This window comes from Anabas testudineus, chromosome 14 (genome assembly GCF_900324465.2).
Source record: "Anabas testudineus chromosome 14, fAnaTes1.2, whole genome shotgun sequence".
NCBI classification, from domain to species: Eukaryota; Metazoa; Chordata; class Actinopteri; order Anabantiformes; family Anabantidae; genus Anabas; species Anabas testudineus.
Window position 1 is genome coordinate 16,116,671 of NC_046623.1, and position 26,171 is coordinate 16,142,841.

Consider the following 26,171-nt stretch of genomic DNA (forward strand, 5'->3'; position numbering starts at 1 on the left):
TTGCTTTTCCTAATAATTTTGTGCACACACACTTCATCTTCTGAGCTCTCACAGAACATTCTTATATAGGTAAGCAGGGTATTGATTTGCACTCAGCTTTTATGTATGTACATTAATAAAGTTAAGAAAATGTGTGTGGGGAAGTGATTTTAACATTTTAGTCCAATTTAGTATTTTAGTATTCACAAAACATGCTGCAGTGAACTTATCCACACAACACCACTGAAACCTTCATTATTTATGTTCTACCTGGATTTAATGAAGCTGACAATGCATGTGAGTAATAAGTCAAACGTTCTTCAGCTGTGTTCACAGTACAGATCGAAAATAGCAAAACTAAAAGCAACAGTAGAAATTTAAGACCAGGAAAGTGAAACTAGTCAATATTAGAGTAGAGTATTTAGATCAGTAAAGTTTGAAAATCTTGGTAGGAGCCAGATGGTTGCTCAAGTGATGGAATCAGCAGCATAACAGCAAGAGACGAGCTGTTTTATATTTTTCCTTTTCACCACCTCCTCTAACATTTACACCCAGCTGCCTCCAGATGACAGTGTTGAGTTACATATGATCAGTCCACCCAGATGGCTACAGGTCGTGTTTCTGCTGTGTTCATTCATTACAGCCTGACGTTTCCCCACAATGACTACGGGACCACCTTTTTTCTTCCAATCATTCCTTAGTCATTAACAGGAAAGTGTTGACACACCATGAATTAGATGTTCATGTATGAGTAGCTTTAGCCTCACCCACACCAGCTCGGTATTCATACGTGTTTATTTCGTGTTTGTTTGCTCAAACCTGTCTGTCTTTAGGCACTTCTTATCTCTCATAGTGGAACCTGTCACTTGAAAACCACAAGAAAATAAACTAATTTTGCTTGATAATTAAAGCTTTTTAATGCACACACATGGAAATAAAGTGATATTATTATATCCACTTACTGAAATACATTCAGTCTTCTTGAGCTGCTGTCACTAACCCCACTGATTTTATTAAAAATGCCAACAAGTCAGAAAAAAAACACCATCAGCTGCAGTTCAAGCTGTTTTAGGGATAGCTGACTAGTTGTCTCCAGGGAATAAGGGCCACCATTCTGTTATGTTATCTAATGGAGGATAATCTCACCTCCATCTGGCCGGTCTGAGCCAGTGCCTCTTTATCTGAGCTAGCAGCTAATGATGAAACCGTCTCCTGCCCTGTTAGAAAGAAATACAGTGGAGAGGAGAAGAGGGGAGTGGACAGAAGCAGAATTCAAGACTACAAAAAAATGTTGGACCCTCACGCCGTCCAGGGCATGTGGCATAAAACCTGTGCTAAAACAAAAGTGCAGACCATGATCCTCTGTGGTGAGACCATGTGTGGGATAAGTCGAAAGAGGACACAGACAGAGTAATTATAAACGTTACATAAAATGATACGGGTGTCTTTTTACAGGACACAACAATAATCCTTTGTAACATCCTTTACAAAAATGTTAAATTGTTTTGCACGTTCTTCTTTTTCTTCTTTTGAAATTAATATATTTTAGACATGAAACTAGAAACTTGTTGGTCATATGACAAATAATAAAATTGCCACTTCTGGTGATGCCAGTATGGACAAACTGTTTAGAAACAAACTATTTCTAAACAGTGTTTTCAGTATGTTACTCATAGAAATAAAAATAAAGCACAGATGTCATTTTATTATGTTTATCTCTATGAACTATTTTTTAATGACTGAGTTGCCCTCTTGTTACTGTTCTTCAATAAAAGTTTGATAGATCAATACGTCACATTTTCCTAAAAATAAATACCAATTTGACTATTTTTAATTATTACTTTAAAGCGTAAATACAATTGTTAAAAATACAATTCAACGTGTCTTTTCAGTGGGAAATAAACAGCCACCAGAAAGTGTCTCTGCACTCATCACTGAAAACAAAACAGGAAAACACATTACCAATACCCATTCAACCAATGCAACATACATTATCATTAGCTTTGCCAAGTCAATTCATTTAAAAGCACATTATAAACGAGAGGGGTTAAAATAAACAGAGAACTAAAACACATCATACAGCAAGGAGACACACATAGAAACACCATTAGTAAAGAGTAAGTGGACGATATCGCAACCAGGCTTAAAATCATTTATTTTTTACAAATGGACACATTAAATGTCATATTTTTTTAAGATTTCATTGATAAAAAAACTACATAAAGTACAGTTTACTGTCATTTTAAGTAAACTTCAGTCGCCCACGTGGTGACTTGACATTACGCTCATTAAAGAGATCACTGTGATGTGTATTAATTGTGTTGTAAAAGGTGAGAAGGTGTTTATGTTTGAAATGACAGCAGCAGATGTCGCTGGCTTGGGGACCAGATGTGGCCTGTGCTCGAGCTGAGATGCTCGTCAAAAAAGCCTCCCAGCAATGAGGCTCATTAGGATATTATCTTGAATGAGGGAGCAGACAAGCGACAGGTGGAAATGTAATGATTGGTATTCAGCAACGCAGCTCCGCCTTTTAATGCATCTGCAAAGCCAACAGCACATGAATATTCACTGAGCAACTGTTAGCACAGCACTGAGTGTGATTTGCTCCTGCACTTCATTAGGTTAATTGTCCCCCTTCATGGCACTGCGGATTCTAACAGTTGATTCAGAACTCAATGAACTAACGCAAACACTTTAAGGGACCATCAGCAGAGTCCAGCTGAGGAGGAAAGCGTGGTGTGTGTCAGCTTGACAGATTTGCTATGTGTAAAAATGAATAGAAGAATAATCTGTTAGATGATACACACGCAAAAAAAAACACATTCACAAATGCATTCTGCATTTTCCTGTTTGTAGCCCTACTCCATGCTACACGTTTTCCCCATAGAAAGGTTAAGAACAAAAATAAATGTCATTTTGAGTGTGTTTCTGAATTGGCAGTGAGGAAATTGTGCCGACAGCAAATTCAATATTGCTTGAAGGCCACTCTCACAGCAGGACTATGGTATTTCATACCAGGTGTAGCTAAGAATTGTATTAATGGGCGCTTGTTGAAAATGTTCAACTTAAAGACTTACTTGTAATTCACTGGGTATGAATTTGCAGAACTAGTGAGTTTGTGGAGCTATTTTCTACAGAAGAAACTCAAATGTTCATGGATAACATCACTGCACAAGGATGAAGTCACTGATCAATAGTTTGAGACAGTTTCATTCTCCACACTAAAAACGTTCGCTCCTGAGATCCCATTCAACTTATTGGAAGAAAAAGTGCTTTCTCTTTCTCTTTCAGCTCCCTGCACCACTGCGAACTATCTACTCCAGTCTAGAAGAGATGCTTCACTCCTTAACTTGATTCTTTTACCAGCATCTCTTCTGTTTGCTCTGGATTCCTCACAAAATGTGTGTTTTTCATTGTAAGTGTGTATCTCTATGTCTGCAAAAGTACTCTCCTCTATACCAAAAAGCGGTTTCCTCTGTGGCAAAGGAGTGGATTGGGAAGGGATTATGAGATATAAAAAACAAACAAAAGGAATAAAGAAGGATAATCTAGATTACCTGATGCTGAATAAGCCCAGCAGCATCTGGTGGATGACAAAGACTATTGGAAGCACAGTATTGCATAATAAATTATGGACGTGTATATAATGTGTTCAAAGGTTTTATACATGCTGCGTTTTTATGTCATATTTTTAGTTTGACACTCAGTATCAGTCACAGTCTGTGCAGTACACACTCTCTGATTCTGTTCAATGGGACAGGGAATGGTGCTGAACATACAGTAATGCTAAGAAACAGTAAACAGTCCCTCATCATTAGAGTCTGCTTGTCAATATCGTTTAACCCCATTAATCTGTGCGGATACCATACAAAAGGATTTTACTGTTCACTTAACTGAGCAGTAAAATTGTTTGCAACTCCGAATTAGAGTGGCTATAAAGACTGGAAACCCATCTGGTCTAGCTGGGGGCATACTTATTCAAAATGCATGACATGAGCAGAATAATTCATTCAGCTAACCACAGTAAACAGCAACTGAGTAATGTCATGTTGTGTTTGTGTTTTCATTAGTTTTTTTATATATATATATTTAAATAGCTCATACCCCAGATCAAACATTTGCCTTCGGGTTTAACAATATGTAAAACCTTGAATTGGATAAAGGAAAAACACTAATTTAAATTTGTGACTTGCACTGTGCGTACACTCAATCTTTAACACCACGGCATGAATTTGATTCCCCTTCATTAAAATTAGAACACAGAAACTAGCAGTACTCATTCATGTTTTAACCTTAGAAGTTTTTTTTCTTGCAACCCTAACAACCTCATACCATTACATCTGAACGGTCACAATCACAGATTTAGGTCAGCTTTGGCATGACCCTGGTGCCAGCATCTCATATAATATGTTGCTTTGCAGCGCTCTGAGAACACAAAGCATCTTTATTCTGTCAGAGAATGACTCTTATCAAGAGTATTATATTACCATAATTGACTTTTCTAACAGTGTTTACCAGGGCCTGGCCATCACACAGTCGTCGGATGAATTCTGCACTGCTCCGTGGGGTAAGGGTAACATCATGATTATTTTAAGAGTCATCAGCTGAGTAGTTAAAAGTAGTGAATGCAATGGCAGCAGCGGTTTGAGCCACTCTCTCACTCCTCTCTCCAGGAGCCTGGAAGTAATTGCCGTCATGCTGGAGAGCTGCTGAGGGATCTATATACACCATATTGCAGCAGTTGCAGAAAAAAGTTTTGACAGGGCCCTATATAACTATGTGGTTTTAATTATTAATAAAATGGTCAGTGAGAAATGATACTGGACTTGACACCATGGACCAAGACGCAAAGTAGAAAAAAGACATGACAGAGGAACGTCCAGAGGAGAAAATGACAGCAGCAGAGGAAAAACCAGGTCTAAAAATAAATAAAAAGCAACAAAATGTATTTTGAGATGTGAAAACTATAACGTTACTTCTACACTTCACCTTCGCTGGCGTCAAACGTGGCTCCAACAGGGAGAGGAGACAAGGTTTCATTTAGGGGAAGTGGTGCAATATGATCTGTCATAATTTATCCTTACAGTAGACATTCACAGTGCTTTTACAAAGCCTCGCCCTATTAGTCATTAAACCAGGGTCTTAAATCAAGAGTTTTGTTGTAAGTCATGTTGGGATATTACACAAACACGACCCTGTTCTTTATGTATGTGTCTCTTATCTAGGCTGGTGCAGAAAAGGGATACAGCTGAAAATTAACCTGGTATAAACCTGACACATACTTACAGTGCACTGAAATAAGTTGTTGCACAAATTAAACACTTCTTTCAGTTCCCGGAAACCTGATGGAGAAAGCTGAAAGTTGCAGTAACAATCTAGTCATTTGTTTCCAGTATGACAGGGGGTGTTCAGAAATGACAACCAATCAAAGTGTGTGCTCTGTGGCTCAGTAGATACTGCACAATGAATGGAGCGCTTCCAGACAGTAATGGAAACAACTCGTTGTGCCAGGCAAAATAAGTAGTCTGGCATTTGCCACAACTTGTAAATGGACTTACTTCATTTAATCAGCTGAGTTTTCTGATTTTATTATTTACACAATTGTTGTGTAGCTGTTGTTGTTGTATGTGCAGTTGAACAAGACTTTGTGACTTTGAAAGAATTTAAAACCTATGATGTGTGATTTGTAAGTCCTATTAGACATATTAAGGAAGTATGAGGTGAACTATACAGCAGGTTAGTGTAAAGTTTCTTAATGGCCAACAGAAACACGCTAATGTCAATCATTTGACTGTTTATTCCCTCATCATAATCACTGTTTTTCTCATCCTCACAGAACTGTACAGGCAGTGCCTCTGTGTCTTCAGCCACGCTTGCGTGATGCACAGTTTAATGGCAAATGAGATCATTGTGCTCTAATTGTTAGAGTACTAATCACCCAGAGCAGAGAACTGAGACTTCTAAACTAGAAACTTCAGCAGCGAGTTTGTTGGGAACCGTTGAATGTGTCACAGCACTGGGTGAACAACAGTAAGCCTCATGATGTGCTGTCACTAGATCACAATTAAACAGTCCTGAATCTGTAGCTGCTGATACTCTTTTACACTATATATTTATTGTTATGGCATAAAGGGAGCTACACCCACACTGGGAATATAATACAACAGTTTGGTTGACATACTGCGGGTGTTTTAAGGCTATAAGACCAAATCTCTTTGGTCTGCCGTGCAGCACACCTGCAAAGTTTGGTTATGTTGGAATACTGCAGAAAAAAGTTGCTGCTACTTTTGCTGTTCACTGTTGCGTATAATAAGTAAGTGTGCTTGCCAATGTTATTCTTTGCTGAGCTGCTTCGCTCCACAAAGCTACTGTAGGTGTTGGTGTGTGCATAGTCTTGGCTATGTGTACTCAGTGTTGGTGTGACTGGAAAGAGCTTTGGCAAATGAGTGATATAATGAATAAATGAAGTGCTATAAGAAATTATTTTAACAGTTCATATTCATTTAATATCAGTGGCAATTATTTTTCTACAGTTTTTGCCAATATTGTAAACTAGGATGCTTTTAGTCAGACTTAGCTGTGACCACAAGAGAGGTTGTTATATCTACCAGTATCCATCAGTGATCTGCAGAAAAAGATCTAGTGATATAAATATCTTAAAGTCCATATGTGACTTTACTGTATAGCAGACAGTTCAGTTCACACTGATGCAGAATATCAGCTGTACAAATATTACATTTTATTTTCACAAGACCCTCTCTCTGCTAATATTTAGATTAAGAACTACAATATTTTTTCTGTCCACTAAACACTCAGATTAGAAGCGCTCACCCTTCTATCTTGGGGCAAATTGTGCAACACAGTCTTCATAATGGCCGTGTCCAACCTGGAGTAGGCATGGGAACATTCACTCCGGCTGCATCCTGATTGCACATTAAAGCACTATGACTGTAATTGATGCTAATTTACACATCTAATTACTCCTAGATAAACAAGCTTCTCATTAGCGCAACAATTAGCCAGGTAATAAAACTCTTGATTTTGGATGACTTTTGGATGGAAGAGGAGGGGACAGATTAAGATAAAATATAGTGCTTAGGTAACAGGGACATCTCTGAACAAAGGGTACATGAGGGAAATGTCTTTTCTGGTAGGGGCTTTTATTTTGAAGAGGAGATTTGTTTGCTTGCTTGTGAGGTTAAGTTAACTCAAGAGTTATTAATCTCAGCACCTACAAGATGAATACATCTTTTTCTAGCTGATTTTACTTAGTTGTCAACAGAAAATCTTAATGCAAAATGAACACGTGAACCGGTGTTTTTGTCTTGTTGGTTAACTCAAAGCTCTGAGCTGATTTATTTTCCCACAACAGAAAAGAAAAAAGGTTGTGTCAATCAGTGTGTTTTCAGTCCTCAGAGAATCAGAGATTGATTTCAGTTTTACCTCCCTATTGTTGTTCCACTTTGGCACACATTGATTTCCACTGGACTTTGTCTTTTGGACTTTAAGTCTTCAGTCTCAGGGAGGTCTTAAGTGTCTTGAGTGAGTGAGTTTTTTGTCTCTGTGCTAACAGCTCATTGACTTTAGAAACTGGTGATTCACTACAGTGTGGGCTTAGATGCTGATCATGTTGTATTTCATCTGTAGATAGGTATTAATAAATATAGTTTACTTCCCTGAACAGGATAAATCTATATAGAAAAATAAGTATTAATTAAGTAAAGAGGTATGTAGGCAGTGGTTTACTGAAGATTTCAGTACGGCGATAATATATGAAACATAGCTACCGCTAATACTAAACAATACTCAGTCTTTACTGTACAGATTTAAATAACTGTTTTACAAGGCAGAAGGACGTCTGGCTAAAAGAGCAGCATTTGGTTCTTTCATTTCATCCAAAACATTTGTGAATGTGTTGGAACTGGTGCAGATGAACATGAGAAAGTATTTTGATCCTTCATGGAAACTGTGGTGTGAAGTTTCAGTTGGTGTGGGTTTGCCACTATGTGACTCATCATATCACCATCATCGCAGAATGCTGCTATCCCGTTCGGGTGTGTGCATGTGTGGGCCTGTCTATTTGCGTGACCCCACCACCACCATCATCACCACCAACCGCTCCAACCAACCCTTCAGCATCAGTCTCACTCACTCTTTGATCACTAATGTATGAGATGTGATAGCATGAGCAGAGGGGAAAAATCTAAATACACACAGAAATGCTGATTTTTTAAAAATAAAGCAAGTAGCGATGTGTTTGTGCCATTACGTGATCGTGTTGTGTAATGTTTTCCTAGTGTTTTTATTCAGTTTTCCCCACAGCCCACAAACCTGACGGAGTATCAGTAACAGAGTTTGGCTTGTTTGAGATGCTGCAGCTGAATCAGTGCAAATATTTATTGAAAACTACTCCAATAAAAACACAGTTACCAAAACATAAAATAAGAAGGTAGCTGTGCATATTTATTGCACAAAAAACAGACAGCCATATTCCTGAGCTACTCAAGGTTTTTTTGTTTCCAACTTTTGAATAGCTGAGAATACTTCCGACTCCGCTGAGATGGGAGCTGACTCACTGATGCATGAATCACAGTCTTTTCTTCTTTTTTTTTTTTAGCAGTATACTGCCTACACCCACCACAGTTCTTTTAAGGGATTCTTCAATTGCGCTGAACTCTTGCAACTGCCTCTCATCCTCGTATGAAGAATGAAACTGTTGCAGTAGGATCAATTTATAAGGACAAAATTATAACTATTGATTTCATTTATTATCACTTATTGTATAAATATTTACTATAACAGAAACCACACAACACTGATATTTTAACACCATACAGATTTGATATTCTGGACCAAACATGCCCATCCACATACAGTGTGATCATTTTTTAAGTCCTGTATTCGTTTAGTTGCTTTCTTTTCAAACAACATCCTGTTGCTTCCAGATGGCCTAACTGGAAACATTTTATTATATGAGGATTTCCGTTCACTACCAGCACAGTGTTGTAGTTGCACTATTTGAATCTGTAAGCACTACTACCCTAATGCGTGGCCCATCAAGAGTGTCCCATTGTGTGGATACTACCCAGCTTTAAGCCGTATACTCGGTGCTTAGTTTATACCAATCATTTAGCACATGATAGGTCGACCCTGAAAGGTCACAACATGGCAAGTATCCATGGTGACAGCTTTGCAAGTAGAAAAATGAGCTGGGATCAGAGCTGCAAACTAAATGAAATCAGTGTGCAACCTAGTAAACACATAAACACACACACACACAATGATGTCAGAAGGGAAGGAAGCTGAATACAAAGGAGGAGAACAAGGGAAGGTGGAGTAAAGATGAAGAAAAGATGTTTAAACTGACCACGTTTTTTATCCTCACTGAGCCACAGAAAACAAGAAACTTTCACCTCATGCACACAGTTGTTGTTTTATGGATTTGGCAAATGAAAAGATGTGTCAGCTGTTCCCCCAAAACCATCTTATACCACAATCATTTTCCTGTTTTCTTTTTGTGATGTCCGCAACTCCAAACATAATAATGACTGAAGCAAAAAGAGGCATCGATCTGTTTGTAAAATGTTTGTTTTCAACCCGGGCTAAATAGATGATCAATACATATGTCTTCACTTTGCAGGCACTTTCTTAATTGTGAGCAGTTGAATCACAGCTCACCAGACATCAACACACAACACGAGACCTGAATCTGGATCAAAAGCAAGGGTGGAACTGTAACATCCCCTCGCATTCCCTGGAGGATATTGCCTGTGGTCATGCAGTATTGGGGAAAAATGTGTTTTATTGGAGCTTGCACTGAATATACTTTAACTTAAGCCAACAAAATCATCCTACAAGGGCAAATTATTGCAGATTGTAAGAGTAAAAGTAATATTTAACACAATCTTTTTTCTATTTCAGCCGCACAAAAGGTGTGCTCTCCATCAAACCACAAAATATATAACAAATGTGTCCCTGTGGTTTTCTTGAGGTCGGTGTTTTGAAAGGATTTGAAAGGGCTTTTTTTAGACTGTGTCACTGGCTGTGAAACCTGTATGATCCATTTACAGCAAACTGAGGATTTGTTACCTGATTCTGTTTCACTCTCTTTCTCTCTTGCATAAAAGAAGAAGTGAGTGGGATCGCTGTCTCTGTCTCCCCATCTCTGATTGCCAGGTGAGTGAATCAGCTGTGAAAACACCAGCTGGCTAAACCCTAAAACAAAATAAGCAAATAACCTAACAGGGATTCTACAAATGAGTCAGGGCTGTCATCAAACATCGTTATCAACAGGGCGCGTCCCCTGCTTTCGTTATATTCACACACATTTTGCTGATGTAAACTCAATACAGGAAACTTGGCTCATTAAACAACACCTTAATTATGAGTGCATGGACCCCTATTTATGTTGTTGTGATATTCATCATGAATACATTGACTTTATTTTGTGTTACACAATGCCAATTTGTTTACACTGCACACTACTTCTTCTTCTCTTCTAAATTTAATCATTTATCATCCTGTTTAGAATATAATTGCCTTTATTTTCAGTCTACATCATGTATACAACAAAATTGAATGAGCTCTTGGTGTAAACAATATAGTACAAATATAAACTACACAGATGTTCCACACTAGTCACTGTCTGCACGTCTTGTAGAAAGTCTGTATGATCTGTATGTGAAAGTTATGTAGTGTTTTGAAGTCTGACGGTGCAGGGATATAATCTGTTTTTCAGCCTATTTGTCCGGCTTTTCATTCTCCTATATCTCTTGCCCGAGGGCTGGAAAGTGAAGAGACACTGACCAGGGTGTGAGTCAACCCTTAGGATTTTCCTGGTTCTGCTGAGACACAGAGACTTTGCAGTGTCGTTTAGTGAGGTCAGGGAGCAGCTGATGGTTCTTTGTGCTGTACTTCTTACCCTCTGTGGAGCTTTCCTGTCCACGGTTGTTGAACCGGCATACCATACTGTGATGCAGTGTGTAAAGCAGACGCTTTCTATCATGGAACGATAGAAAGAAGTCAACAGCTGTTGTTCCACCTGATTCTTCCGCAGCACCATGAGGAAGTGGAGTCTCTGTTGAGTCGTTTGGATTAGTTTGGTTTTCTAGGTGAGATCTTGGCTGATGTGTAGACCCAGGAATTTGCGCACCATGCAGTCATGTGTACAGCAGGTATAGGTGTGGACTGAGCACACAGCCCTGAGGAGAGCCTGTGCTGAAGATCCACGGGGCCCAGCGCTCACTGTTTGAGATGTTAAAGGACCAGTCTCTCAAATAGACATGTTGGACATAGAGACTGATCCAGACTGATCTTAATGTTTTGTTAACTAATCACAAGCATGCAGAATATTAATGAGAACTACTAGAAATTAACCAAAAAACATTTTATACCTTCATGGTTATTATATATATATATATCTTTAGATTTCTTACAAACGTCCAATTGGACTCGGTGTTGAATCAATTAGATCTGATTTTTGTCAGAAGAAATTTAATTTTTTCCAGATTTTTTATAATGTAGGACTGTTAGTTATTTTTCTGCTGGTCCTACTTTGTTACCTAACATAATATCACTGTTCCCCATTCTTAAACCATGTAATCAGAATATAACCTCTTGTTTTCTTCCTGTGCACAACACAGTGACTCTTACATCTGTACATGTAGTTTTTTTTATTAATGACTTATGTACAATATATTAATTAATTTGTGTACTTCAATCAAAAGCATCAGAAAAACATTTTTACCTTATGACTTTCATTGTTTTCAGTTAAGGTTTGCTTTGGATCTTTGGACGACATCATTTACAAAAATGATAATGTTCCATCAAAGCCCATAAAACAGTAACATCACACAGTCCATTCTCCTGAGTCAGATATTTAGAAATAGTGAAGTACAGCTTTAAATAGTACAGAATTTACTCAGGAAGTCAGGATTTGGCAAGAATGTTTCCAGAAAATGTCCATGTGAGCAAAAGTCGTAACCAACTGTTGACACATCAAACACTTTAGCTTTGACTTAGCATGCTGATGGTATGCCTGCTGCCTCAGAGCCAAAAGCCAACGGTTAGTTTCATTTTCACATAGTCAGGCAGGTGCTGTAAAGCCTGTTGAGACTGGCAATATAACTGTTAATCCCCCTCCCAAAAAAACACATCGTTAACTGTCAGCAGAAGAAGAGGAATCATCACTTTATTAGTGAATTTATTAGGCTACTTTAATTTATATGTGAACTGTCGTTAACGAGCGTGATCGTTGTCCTGAAGTAACTATTCATTAGATATTTGCAGCACTTTCACCCACAGCTGCATCGTGGCTTTAGATTTTCATCTCTATAAATGACTCAATGAATCTTTAGATAGCTAATTTCACATAACCAAAACACAGGTGCTTTCCAGAAATGTGGAAATGCAAAGACCACTGAGGTGCCTTCAGGTTCCATCGGCCCACTCATTGCTGATCATGTGGAGGTTTAAGTCATACTATACCACTGTTCCACTACACCAATACCACTTTAAACCAGCAGATCTGTTTTCAGCCTCTTTCCAAGCATTTATTTTAACCCAGACCTGCATCTCTGTAGCCGGTCTATTTGTATTAGGTGTCTAATTATCTTACACCTTTATAAATTTAAAATTCAGACGTGTAGAGGTTTGACATTTTAACCTATTTACTTCTGTATTGATTGAAAGTTAATCATTATTAATCAGTTAATAATTGTCAGACATGAGTTTTTTAGAGCAGATTCTTGGGAACAGTTCCAGATTAACTTAATGTTCTCTTACACTTTCAAAAGACAACTTTTTTAAACTTGCGTTTTGATTTCGATAGTTTTATCAGCGCGCATGGTTCGCAGTGAAATAAAAAGGAAGACAAAGGAAGATGCACTAACTGCTCCAGGATTATTAGCGTGACTACATTCTTAAGGGCTATTAAGTGTTGTTTGCCCTGATTGTGTTAGAGCAAGTATGGGCACATAACCTATGGTCATAGTTTAATGATTCTAGCTTTGCTCTTGTTTTTTTTTTTTTTTTTTTTTTTTGCTGAACACGTTCATTAAGTACAAAGTTCAGTGAAAATGTCGTAAACTTTTTTTTGCGTGTGCGACAGATCACTTATGAGTAATTAAAAGTGAGATTTTAGATTATGAAAATCACCCTGGAGCACTGACTCTCAACAAAATCCTTTGGGGAAACAGTACAGTCAAGCCGACAGTTTTGAATGCACAGTGGCAGTTGACTGTTTTTCCCCTCCGGATGTTTATTACAGTGCAGTAAACGTACCAAATTATTAACTTATCATATGTTTAGCTGCTCCCTGTGGGTTTTTGTGAGCTTTCCCTGTGTCACATTTGCCATTTGCGCTATTTGCCTGTTGTTGTTTAGATTGTTTCCAAGTTTAACAGTGAGTGGGTTAGATGCAGGCAGAAACTGGAGCTAAGTGCAAACATTAAGATAGGGGGTGGTTTTAATCTGCCAGAATTTACTGTACAGGCAGTGAGGAGCACACACACACACACACACACACACACTGGAACAATCTCATGCCACACAAAACATTTTCAATTCTACTGTCTTCTAGCCAAAAATCCAAATCAAGTTTTGGGGTTCATGAGCAGAATGAGAACAGTCTGTCCTGATCTTTAATTGCATCGAACCCTTTAAAAGCTCATTAGCAAAGCTCTTCTTAAGTTCAGCTGATATGCCGCCGCAGCAGCAGCACGTTTCATCTGTCCCTGACTGTTACTGGCATCACTCACAGCACACCGAGAGCGAAACCGATTCTTTCTCCCACTCTTGGTCGTGAACTCTGTCTCTCTTCTGAACTGTCTTTCTCTTTTTTTGTTGTGCAGTCAGTCAGATTAGACGTTACACTATCAGTGAATTCAGTGGTTTGATCATGAGGAATGTAAACAGCACCTTCGCCTCAGCTAACCTAATTTCCCGGTTGGAGGGAAACCATCAACTGTGTGTCTTGAAAAAATAGCTGAAGAGTAAGTTCCTCGCTCGTTTCTGTTCTTGTTTTGATAACAGAAGATGTAAAGATTCAATACAAACCCTAACCCTAACCCTTATTAATCCCAGAGAGATTGTTTTGCCTTGTTGCAGCTGCTCTCAAAAATAAAAGGAACCAGAACCACACAAATACAGAATAATATCAATACAGAAAGAAAAGAACATGTAAATGTGGTGAATAATAATAGTCCAGGGTGGAATGAAATCAACATGGCCTACAAACCTACTAATTCAGTCGACAGTGCAAACATATCAGGGACACCATACTATATTATTGTTTGATATCATTGCATGTTTTAAATACTACCTGCACAGTTGTAGAGTTAATTGGTATTCGTGTAAAGAACTTTATATTTCTACTATTTGAATATCTGCAACTCTCTAATCTGTCTGCAAAAGGTATCTGTGCCTCACTCAACTCCTCTTTGCATATGCAGAAAGAACTTTATGTCCTGAATACGCAGTGAGTTAGGGAGTTTCTACACTTTCCACACACTAACACAACTGTGGATTAGATACTGTCACACAATAAGCACAAGTAAGAAGCTCCAACAGGTCCCATCATGAGGAATTTTGTACCAGCACAAAAATAAAATGTTTGTCTCCCAGCTGTGCAGCCACTTTATAGTGAGCTAATTGCTGCCTTGTAAGGTTGATCTCCACTAAACCCCTCTTTTGCTGCTAATAGATCATATTACTTTGTGAGCTATTGAATTTAAAGGTCACAGTGGGCAGTTGACTTGAAGGTTAGCTTAATGTGGTGCTCCATATGCAAAGCAGATACTGATGCTGAATTGTGACGATTTAAATCGTTCGGATTTGTTGTTCTTGCTGAAGTTTCCACACATCACAGACACAGACAGTTTCTACTTTTGCTATCTGGGACGTTTCTGCCACTGTTCAAAGAATATAGCACAAAACAAATTAATGAGAGGGATGGAATGAGGTTAGAGAAGTTATCAGTTTCTCCCTTTTTTCTTTTCCTGTGTTAATGATGATGAATAGCTCAATGATGGTACATAATGAGTTGAGCTTGGCTCGGCGTGATCAAAGAAGATCCTAACCCTAAGACAATGAAGAGCACAGGTGTGACCTGAAATGTGGTTATGTAAAGTACAGCGTATAATTTATGCCAGGCTCAACCAGTCTATTATAGTGCAACACTTAATAATTAGTGTACAATAGCACAGGGCGATCTAAAGTCACTGCGGCATTTAAGAGGTTGTATCCTACTTCACATTCTTCATGTTCATAAGCTGAATAGGTTGTGGTTTTAATAAATCTACACCCAGTGGTGCCCCTCCCACTCTGCTGGAGGTTGTGCAGGACAAGCTGAGCAGGATTGGTTGACGTGTGAAGGTCACCTGGGTCTTTTGACTGCAGAAACTGGACCATGTGGGGGTTTAACTCATACTTACTTACAGGTTTGAAACAAGTCGTGTTCTGGTTATGCTGCAAAACATGGAAATACCCAAATTATTATTTTTGAACAAGGCCTTAAGTAAGTGAACTTACAGTTACTAGTTGCAAAACTGACTGAAATAACTCTACTTGACATACATTTCCTGATTTCCTGAACTCTGTGACACTACTGTATCTTCCCATCTTTCAACACACCCATCTTGCATAATAATAATTAATTTCAGATTTGTTTCGTAGAAACCCTCCCGAAGTCACGGAGGTGTGTTCACAAACACGTGAGCACTTATATTTCACATAAGTCTACTTTCTGTTGTATGGCAGGGAAGGAAGAAGGACATGTGCCAAAAGCCATTTAGGAAATTGTAAGTTATCGTTCAGACCTCCTGTCTCGGCTGAAGGTAGTAGTTTTGTTCGACTATTGTATGTAGGAAGTACTGTACAATACAACATCTTAGGGGCTGAATCCACTTGATTGGTCTGTCATTCACTGATGTAAACGACACTTCTTAATCTATTAATAAATGTGTGAAATGTGTGATCACATTCAGAAACTCAAGGCTGCCAATGACCCTATTTATTATATCTAATCCAAAGCCTCTGTACATTTCTCTGTTCACATTTCAGTTTATTCTTATGTCAGATTTGTGGCTGACAGGGTATCATCGCACATAAATAAAAGCAGTTCCGTTCTCCGAAGGCCTCGATTGTATTTGGGTCAATGAGTTTCAGACATTTCACGTCAAGGTGGAAGTCTCTTTGGACGATCCCCTGACTGGTGGCGTCAGACTCTGGGCTGGGCACACACACATGCTCACACACCCGCATTTCACATCGTGACTTGTTTGTAGTCTGTCCACAAATCCTTCCTAGCTGAGTCGTTTTTGTTCTTTTTCTATGAGATGTTTCCTAATGTCTGTCACAGCTTTCCCTGTGTGTCAAAGAAGAAATATTGAAGGGTGTGAACAGCCATTAGTATTTCTTTAAAAATAAATCCTTCCTTCCTTTCTCGACTTCCTCAAGAGAAATTCTTCCTTCCTCACTGTACTTTCTAGTCAAAGTCTGATGTAACGTATAGTTGTGTAAGTTCTGTGTGAATGTTTAGTCGTAGTAGTAGTAGTAGTAGTGTTACAATCCTTACTTTTCTTAACTTTAATTTCCTTCTTTACTTTATTTATTCAGAGTAGTTTAACAGAGAAGCCACATCTCTTATGCAGGTAAGTCCTGATCACATTCACAAGCTTCCCTCTCTAACATTTAGGCCGCCACTGCTCTTTGAGCTGGACCTCGGCCTCACAGTTTACCTTTTAGACTGTAGTATTTGGTTTGTGTAGGTACATACACTGACAATTAAAGGGACAGTGGCTTCACATAAGCTTCATTCATAGAACTGCTGTAATCTTTATCATCCACAGGTAACAATCTGAAATTGAGAAAGAAAGAACTCAGTGAACTAAATGAATAAATGCTATTGTTCATGAAACAGGAGACAATCAGGAAATCTTTGCAGAAATAACAGCAACAGGGAAGAATATTGGCATTCTCTGATACTACAAGATTTATTTTTAGGTGGGCTACTAGTGCAAGAAAAGGGCGATAGGTCGAGTCCCAATACTCACTCTGTATAACCCTCCATCCAATTACAACTCAGAGCTGGGCCAAAAGGCCTGCAACCTCATCAGTAGCTGGTTCACTGGACAAATTTTGGCAAGCAGACAGCCCTCAAGGTTAGAGATTTTGGCAAATGGAGCAGTAAAAACAAATCTTATCCTGGCCTCTAACATGATGCACTTGTCTGTCTCTTTTAATTAATTTACCTCCATTAACACCAGTTAAGCAAGAGGCTTGGAAAGTGCCCCCTTGGGTTATTTGACAACAGGGATAAACCACAAACGGCAGCATCGTTGATTCAAGTCCAAAAAATGAATCTTTATTACAAACACTTTATCATGTCATGGGTGAGGTTTGAGAATGAGTCCTGGTAAAAGGGACTCTAGGGAGTTTAGGTTTTTTAGCGGTACTTTCCGTGCTGTGTGACACATGTAAAATTCCTTTCACTCCAGTGTGTTCAGGTGGTGGCGGACATGTACGAGCCAGATATCTAAAAATCTCCACAGATAAACTAGCTGCAACAGCCACACGACCAGATACCACTGGGTTTAATGAGAAACTGTGTCTGTGATTTGAATGAACTGGTCCTTTTAACCGTGGCTCTTACCTGTGATTTTGCCAGATATTTAGATAAGGCCGCAAACAGTGCGCTGTGTTTTGGTGTGTGTGTGTGAGTGTACATCATGTGCTTCTGCCTGGATCACGTCGTTCTTCAGGTAAAAGTTTAATTCGGCACTGTGTGTGTGTGTGTGTGTGTTTTTTCCAAAGGTCGACATTTGAAACCCACACTTTGGCCTCTATTAGCCTCTATCAGCACATGCAAGTGCATGTTGTTCAATGAATATTCACAAGTAGTTATCTATACAGCAGCACATTCACTGAAACCAGTTGAACCTACACCTACAGAGTAATCCCAGTAACGTACGTCTCTGTGAATTCCCGGTTGAACATACATGCACACAGAGCACCACACGTCCAGTGTTTTTAATTACTTATTGTTAAATAGGATCACCCATTTTTACCAAGCTTAAAAAACGCACAGTGTTCCCTGGGATGTTTTGAGAACAGTGTGGTTTTCTTGGGCCCTGGGGAGCTCCTACCTCTCTCCAGCCACACTTGCTCTTAATGAAACATCCGCATGCACAGGACACACTCCTGCTCTGTCTAATGAATTAACTTGCATGGAGGGCCACACCTGCACCCACCCTCCCCTTTTCCTTTTTCCGTTCTTCTTCTTCTAGCTGTTTAGTTGTGCGTCTGCTCCTTTTCTTGCAGGTGGAACAGCTTGGGTGTCTGCGCCTGCCTGCACAGCCTGGACTGTCCACTTTCCTTCCTCTCCCCTGCTCCTCGTCTTCCTCTTCACTCTCAGCCCATTCTGCTGAGCTCATAACTCAAATTGGTTGTTGCTCCTTCAGTGAAAAGGAAAATTAATTTCTAGATGAAACCTTGTCTGGAGGAACTGAACAACAGAATTGCATATTAGCGTTGTAGCAAAACATGTCGGCCTCCTCTATAGCAGTTATTTACATTTTTATTTTATAGTTCTCAAACATTAATTGATTAAAATTAGCTGTTAGCTGATCAACTAAAAACGACTAAAGCTAAAATGTTGATAATTTATAAATTCTTAGATATTAGTTCATGTTTCATTCTTAACATGCTGTTGTTCTGTGTTTTATGTGAATGTTTTATTTTTTAGGTTTTGAACTCCTTTCTTCTTTGCAGTATATGTTGGAGATTTGTTTATTGTCATTTCACGACTCATTCATTCATTTTCCTACGTACTGTGACAGTAACACCTTGTTTCCTTATCTTATCTTTTCTTTTACATTAACCTTGACCATTCTCCTAATTTTGCAGTTTGCCTTTATCTCATCTCTCTGCAGGTGTTTTATTATTGCTATTATTATCATTACTAATAGTTTAGTGTCAGAGTATATGTTTTATGATTTTACCATCTGGAAGGTGTTGGTTGTCTACTCCACTTTATCTCATCTAAAACAGATAGCCTCCTAAACGGGGGCCCCTCAGGCAGAAATCCCATCGACCGCTTATCTATGTAGGGGGTTGAAAACCATTAGGAGTCAGGTCTAGGCTGAAAGCTCCCAGAGTGCTACCGACTATCGACCTGCGATTTGACCCCTCTCTGCTCTGGCAAAAAGCTCCCCAACTTCAGCTCTGCTGTGATGATTAATATCTTCACTCTGGAAATCCTGGAGGAAAGTTTGCCTGGAGGTTGTTGTTTCTGAAATCTGCATAAAGGGATGTGGTTTAAATCAGCACTGGCTGTGTTTGGAGTCTTTTATCAGTGGCTACGGCTGAACTGAATGCCTGAAGTGCAATTTGCCTAGCAGGAACCCTGGATGAATGGAACTGAAAGTATGAGGTGTCAAAACAAACTGGTCTCATGTTTCTTGGTTAGATGTAGTAGCTGGAGTGCCTTGTCAGCAGTCCGCTTTGGTATAGATTGATTTATTAAGATATCAGTTAACAAGAAAACAACTTATAGCCTAATTAAAGGCTTAGTGGTTGTATTATTTCACTGGGCGAAAGCATATTTGCTCATTTTTACTCAGAAACTTGACCCTAAAATGACCTGCAATGAAGCTATAAATGTTTTTACAGTAACCATGCGTCCTGGCGTTGGTGGCTGCAGAGGCTGTAACATAACTTATGTTACTGTCTCCTCAGTTCCACGGTGCTTGAAGGTTAGACACGTTTTGACAGATTCCCCAGCAGTTCCAATGGGGAAAGGGGCGTTCACCGGCAAGTGTCAAACTGAGAGCTGCGTCAAGGTGCCACAGGCGCACAGGTGACAGGAAGTGGAGCTATTTTACTTTGAAATAAAACGAAACAATCACATTGGAAAAACTTCAGTGATTGAAAACGGTTTAGTGGGATGTCTCACCTGGTAATAAATGCACATATGTCTGAATTAAACGTCACTTTTCCATCCTTTAGAATAACTGTAGCAACCACAGAGCTTTTATTCTGAACGCAGGAGGAGGAAGTGCTTCTCTTGCTGGAGTTGGTTTGACACCGTCTCTCTAACTGTCCGCCCTGCCCTCCCTGAGTTTGCAGTTGAGTGCGCCAGGGCAGCACCGCACGGCTGAATTATATATCTTTAATGCACTCACTGGTTTAATGGCGCAACAGCAGAATAATGTGCCGCAGATCCGTCGATTCATTGTGGATTTATCGTGAGGCTGCGAGCAATTGACCCATCGATCACTTTTTCCTCGCTACCGGCAAGTTATTGACACAGATCGGCGAAACGGCGCACACGGTGGCTCGCCAGCTCCAGCTAGGTCAGCGTCGTTGTTGACTTTAGTTATAAAACAGTTGATATTGCGGAAAGCATTTGTTTCTGCAGCACGGGAGAGAGGCAGCTTCAAATCCAGCTGACATTTCAACACGCAACATTACTTCAAGGAAGGGCTACTGTTGCAAAGGTGGACTGAGGGGACACTGCGCTATTTCTCTGATGTTTTTCCAACTGGGACTTACTGGAGATGACCTAAACGGTGGAGCGCAGTCTTTTTTCACTACAGGTACCTGCCACTTCCAACCACTTGTGTTTATATGGCTGCAGAAATAGGCAGAGAGAGGGAATAGAAAGGGTTTTTCCTCCGAGGTAGGCCGACGGTGCGCGTCCTCGGCTCAACGCTGTGGGCAAACTGACAGCACTGCGCCGTGTGAGACTCCGACACTATCGCCACCGCCGCTCGTCGAACCGTTTTGTACCGTCTTGTAAGGAAGAGAAGTGTTGCACAAACTTCAACGGCCCCGTGGCTTATCATTCTCCCCGACTCTCTCTCCGGCTGTAGGTTTGTGATGAGTGTAATTTCCCATGCCAGCCAACAGGTTGCACTAATTCTGCAGCGTTGTTCTGTGCTGTTCGACAGGAAAAGTACAGAATGGAAACCTCAAACTTTTCATGTGTAACACACCAAGGCCGGTGTTATCTTTAATCTGTTTCAGTCTGGGAAGGTTGTGTGGTTGAAATGCAGTAGTTGGCTCTCTGCACTTAGAGCCGTCTGTAACGTAGTGTGGGCGGGGAGAAGTGGTGAAACCTATTGCATGACCAAAGTGAAACTCTTTCTAATTCTCCACTAGAGAGTGCAATAAAAATAACAAAGCATTTCTCATATTTGCAGAGAAATCATCGAGACTCTCAAGGGATTACGCACACGTCTCTATTGGACTTGACTTTAAGAACCACAGCGCAGTCAGTATGTGCACAGTCAGGCCTGTAAACAGCTGCCTGTGTAGCTCATATTTACAAGCTGCATGGAATTAGGTATTCTAGGATGAATGTCAACGCAGTTTGAGACTCAGAAAAACAAAAAAAAACACCTAAAAGAGCCCATCGAGGACTAGTTCTGATCAAGGCGCAGGAAACCGAGCTGCTTGGCAATGCGTTTATTCGAGGTAACAGTTTTATTTTGGATATTTACTGCGTTTCTAAAGTTCAACATGCGCCGCACGACGTCGCCATGTATGTGAAAATGCGTAATTTGTAATATTATCTTTCAATTCAGCCTGGTTTCTTTGACTGGGCCCCTCCAGATGTGGCAGCTGTCATTGTTAATGATCAACAGAAAAAGGAGTGAGCTGCAGAACTCGTACTCGGGAGAGATTTCTTTTGCAGAGGTTGCGTTTTTATTTAATTTCTTATTATTTTAAAAATCCATGGCTGGTCTGATTTGTTAAGAAGCAGTCTCCCTCCAATGGAAATGGTGAATCGTGACTGTCACAGCTGCCCAGAGCCCCACAGTACTTAAATGTCTTTAGAAAAAGAAATGTTGTTGCACACATGCTGTCTGTGCCATTACTTATAACACAAGTTATGTCTGGGCATGTCTTGTTCTTCTTGACTTTTAAAATGAGAGCAGTTGAGAGCAATAACATGAATGTGTCTCTCATTTATGCTATGTAATCCCCGTGGTCTACTTTTTTTAAAATTCAGAATGCAGTCAGTCTAGTTTCTGCCATTTGAGTCTCTGCCATATTGTTCCAGTGTGGGTGTGAAAGGAGGAGATGGCTTTTTTGAGTTGGCTGCAGTCGTTTCTTAAAAAATAAAAATAAATAAAGAAGAGTAGAGTGTAGGCAGAGGCGTAGTGGTAGACGAGCCTTGTTCTGATGGTGCTGGTAAACTGTGCCATAACACATTTTCAATGCAGATGTTTCAAGAGACCTATTATTGTGAAAGATCAATATTAAGTAGGCTTTGCCATTTTCTTTTCTTCTGGATGAGCGTCATATGTGCCACACTGTAAAGTGTTTTTATAGGCTAACGTCGTCTCTTCTCTCTCTCACTGTCTGCGCGTGTGTGTGTGTGTGTGTGTGTGTGTGTGTGTGTGTGTGTGTGTGTGTGTGTGTGTGTGTGTTTGCGTGTTGTGCCCTCTTTCACTCACACGCACTGTCGTGTCAGGATAAAGAAATGGATCAGGGTGGACTGAAGCGCAACGGTAATCGAGACGACAGCCTGACATTTGGGGAGACAGGAGCCGGAATAGGCAGAGATACGAGTGGCACAGCTGGTTCAATGCTCCAGTCTGCAATGCACCTGCCTGGCACTGGGTCTCTGACCCAGTCCTCAGTGGCTCCCAACGGACGGGGTGGGATCAAAGACCAAGGAGAGTTTGGAGGCCTCTTTGAGCCCCCTCAGCATCATGTCCTGTTTGACGAGCCGGACATGAAGGAGGGTAAAATCAACAGAATGCAGAAACAACACCAGGATATTGGTCTGTTGAGCATGGAGGACAGTTTGTCTCTTTCTGATCTCGACCAGTTGTCCACTTCTGTTATTAACACCTCAGACAACTCTGTTCTGGGCAACCTCCCCCTACCTGATCTTTTCCCCCAGAACATCAAGCAGGAGGGGAGTTTTTCTATGGATAAGGTCTTGGGAACTTACAGTGGACAGCCAGGCACTGGGCCATGTGCTTTGGATGGCAACAGCGGTCACCTAATTGAGGAAACAGAGATTTGGCAAGACCTGGACCTTTCTAGCTCTCTGCCAGAAATCAGTGATTTTGAGCTGGATTCAGAAGTGGCACACTTGGATAACATCCTACATGACACAAGTGGTGGTGGTGGTGGTGGTGGTGGTCCTGACAGCGGCTTGCTAAAGGAAACAAAATCTGTGGTTGGTAACGGCGGAAGCTGTGCCAATGTGAACGGCACAGAGCAGCAGCACCACCCCATACACCATGTGCATCACCAGCAGCAGCAGCAGCAGCAGCAGCAGCAGCAGCAGCAGCATCTACTCCAGCACCAGCAACATCAGCTTCACCATCAGCATCATCCGCCTCAATCACTTCTCTCCAGTGTTATGATCAAGGAAGAGAAAGATCCTGATGATTCTTTCATCCACATCCGTACTCCTGGCGTGGTCAAACAGGAGAAGCAGGACAGTGCTGGTTTCTGCCAGGCGCAGTGTCTCCAGGGCAGCATGAGCTCGCTCCAAGGAGGAGTCCCCATGTCCTCGCCTATGGGTGTGGGTGCAGGATCTGGCTACCACTACAGAGTCAGTCCATCCTCCAGAGTGGATCTACAAGACCAGAAGCCTTTTGGCATATACTCCAACCTGCCTCCCGTGGCTGATAGCTGGGCCGGAGAAAGCAGACATGGAGAGTGGTCCGGGATGCAGAGAGGCAACGATGGAATCCCCTCTGCTCCATCCTCCTCGACTTTTTCTGTCAACTTCTCCAGGTAGGTCTCTTTCCTGTCTTTGTGACTAATTCAGTGTTAGTCTACTATTGTGTTGTGCTTGACTTTGGTGTCTGTGTGCTCTTAGAAGAGACAGAGGGGTGATGACATTTTTAAGAAACGACTTGTTATCATATCTGAGCTTGAGAAAAACGTGTTTCAGTGTTTGTAACACTGAAATTAAATTAAGTGCGGAGTGATGTGTCAGGACACCTCAGTCTCCCACAGGACACTTTAGGTGTGCATATAGGATACAGAAGCATCACTTAAGCCCAAACCTTTCAGTTCACTTCAGTAGACCATGTGAGCTCAGGTGGTGTTGCATTTTCGTCTGTAACTTTTTTCTTGTTATTGAGTGCAGGACTGGCACCCCTGGGGTGGAGGACCTGCAGCTCTTATCACCTCTAGTGAGCAGACACAGCAGGGCACATATTGCTCCAATCCATTCACATTTTAAGAAAACCACGATAAATGACGGTGTGTTTTTTTTAACAGGGTTAGTTACTTGTCAGTCACTTGTTCTCCCTTACTTAGCAAAACATCGTGATTTGTCCGTGCGCCACCGTCTGGTATTCTTCTAAAGTTGTGCTTCTACACGGTATCATAGAGTTACGTAAACTTGTCAACCCACTGGAAATGAACGATTAAGAAAACAAGATATGTGAATTTCTGATGGAGGCAGGATGGTCATGTTTTATGTGAGGCCAGCGAGTCCTGGGAGAAATTCTGTGCGTACGTGCAGCACAGTGAGAATGAGAAGTGTCTAGTGGACACACCTCACTTCAGCTCGGAAGTACTGTCTGATAACTGCAGTGGTCGTTAGTGAAACGTTAAAAGGGAGATTTATTTGTACAGATTTTTGAGGATTTTAAAAGAAGCCGTAATCTTCATAGTTGAAGCAAAAACACATTTTACAGTTTGGCTTGAAAAGTGACTTCACTAGTTACTCAAATAGTTATTTATCATGTTTGATAATTACCGATTGATGTGTTGATGTTACATCTCTACATGATCGTTACTTTGCATCTTTCAGTACAAATACTTTAATTATACACACCATAGTTATTTTACACATGTACAGGACTAAGTATGGCCTCGTTACCTCATGAGCAAGTAGAGCCGTCAGTGTATTTTATGCTGTATTTCATCAAGCTCAGCTAGCTGTATGGGAATTTTCAGCATAGTTGGAATGCAGTCATGTTTCTTGGCTCAGGGCTCTTGTTATATAACTAATCATCAAATAGACAAATGTTACTTTATGCCCAGTATGAACCTTGAAATAAACATTCATAAAATCTAAAATGAATTAATCTAAGATTTTGACATTATGTATGATGGTCCTTTTATTAAGTAGATATTCAGTTAATCAACTTGAGCATCACATTTTTTTCTACATGCTTCAGATAACACAGTGATACAGAATATTGCTGTTAATCTTTCCATCTGTTTGCAAGTAAAAAATCCTATCATAAAATGTTCTGAGCAACGCTGACCCGAAAAATGGGTTAAGAAGCTGATGTAAACTCTTCTCCGTCGCTGTGCTGCGTGCGTCAGTGTGTGCCAGAGCAGAACCGCAGATAGCAAGACTGTGTGTGTGTGTGTGTGTGTGTGTGTGTGTGTGTGTGTCTCTGTGTGTGTTTCTGTGTACACACAGAGAGTCTGTGAGGCCACGTGTACAGATCTGCTGGTGTGCTGCTGCCTCTCTCTCTTTAAACTGTCACTCAGTCACTTTTCTTTCTCACCTTTTCACCTCTGTATACATGAAGATGTCGTGCAAACACACACACACCCATACTCTTACGTGAGAAGTGCACTGTTAGAGTCAGAGCAGACACTTATCTAAATATCCTCACATCCTTTTTAAATATGACAACTGCTCTTTTGTCCATTGTGTTTTGGAAGTGGTAAAAGAAGTGTTTAAAACTATTTTTAATTATTATTTTTGCTAATTCATAATAAAATTGATAGTTTTTTAGCTGCATCTAAAAGCTTGTACGTGCTGGTCACAGTGCAAAACACATCTGGCCCTCCACCTGGATAGAAGCTGCAGAATAAAGCCTCTGAAAAAGGCCACACTTTTGTTCGAGTGTAGCTGTCTGGTTGTCTGACTGACTGTCGTGTGACATTTTTTAGATACATGTTTTTTTACATGTAGTTAAAACAGATATCAGTCTTTTTTTTTTACTAGAAGTGGAGTGTGGTAAAACTAGGTGACCAAACTGACTGGAACAATAATGTAACTTATAATAGAAACCCTGAGCCAGCATTGCAATAATACCAATAATAGCAAAACAATATAGCTAATTGATTTAGTTCAGTCAAACAGTGACAATATTAAATAATATAATTAATAATAGCAGTTACACTGAATATCTACTTCATTATGTATGCCTTGTGTACTACATTGTAATTTATATCACTATAAGAATATAGTA

The 26,171-nt window shown here is 40.2% G+C and overlaps 1 protein-coding gene across 3 annotated transcripts in view; it reads left to right on the forward strand.

The window, feature by feature from the left end:
* Positions 1 to 20,088: 20,088 nt before the first annotated feature.
* The window catches only part of LOC113169602 (glucocorticoid receptor), a 53,126-nt gene continuing 47,043 nt past the window's right edge, over positions 20,089 to 26,171 (forward strand). The window contains exons 1-2 of one of the 3 annotated variants that reach the window (XM_026371156.1): positions 20,089 to 20,573; positions 22,457 to 23,739. In XM_026371156.1, the coding sequence (XP_026226941.1) occupies positions 22,466 to 23,739 (1,274 nt within the window). In that variant the 5' untranslated portion in view covers positions 20,089 to 20,573; positions 22,457 to 22,465. Of the gene's footprint in view, positions 20,574 to 21,165; positions 21,454 to 22,456; positions 23,740 to 26,171 lie in introns of those variants that run through there. The other 2 variants (XM_026371155.1, XM_026371157.1) reach the window with 2 other exon arrangements.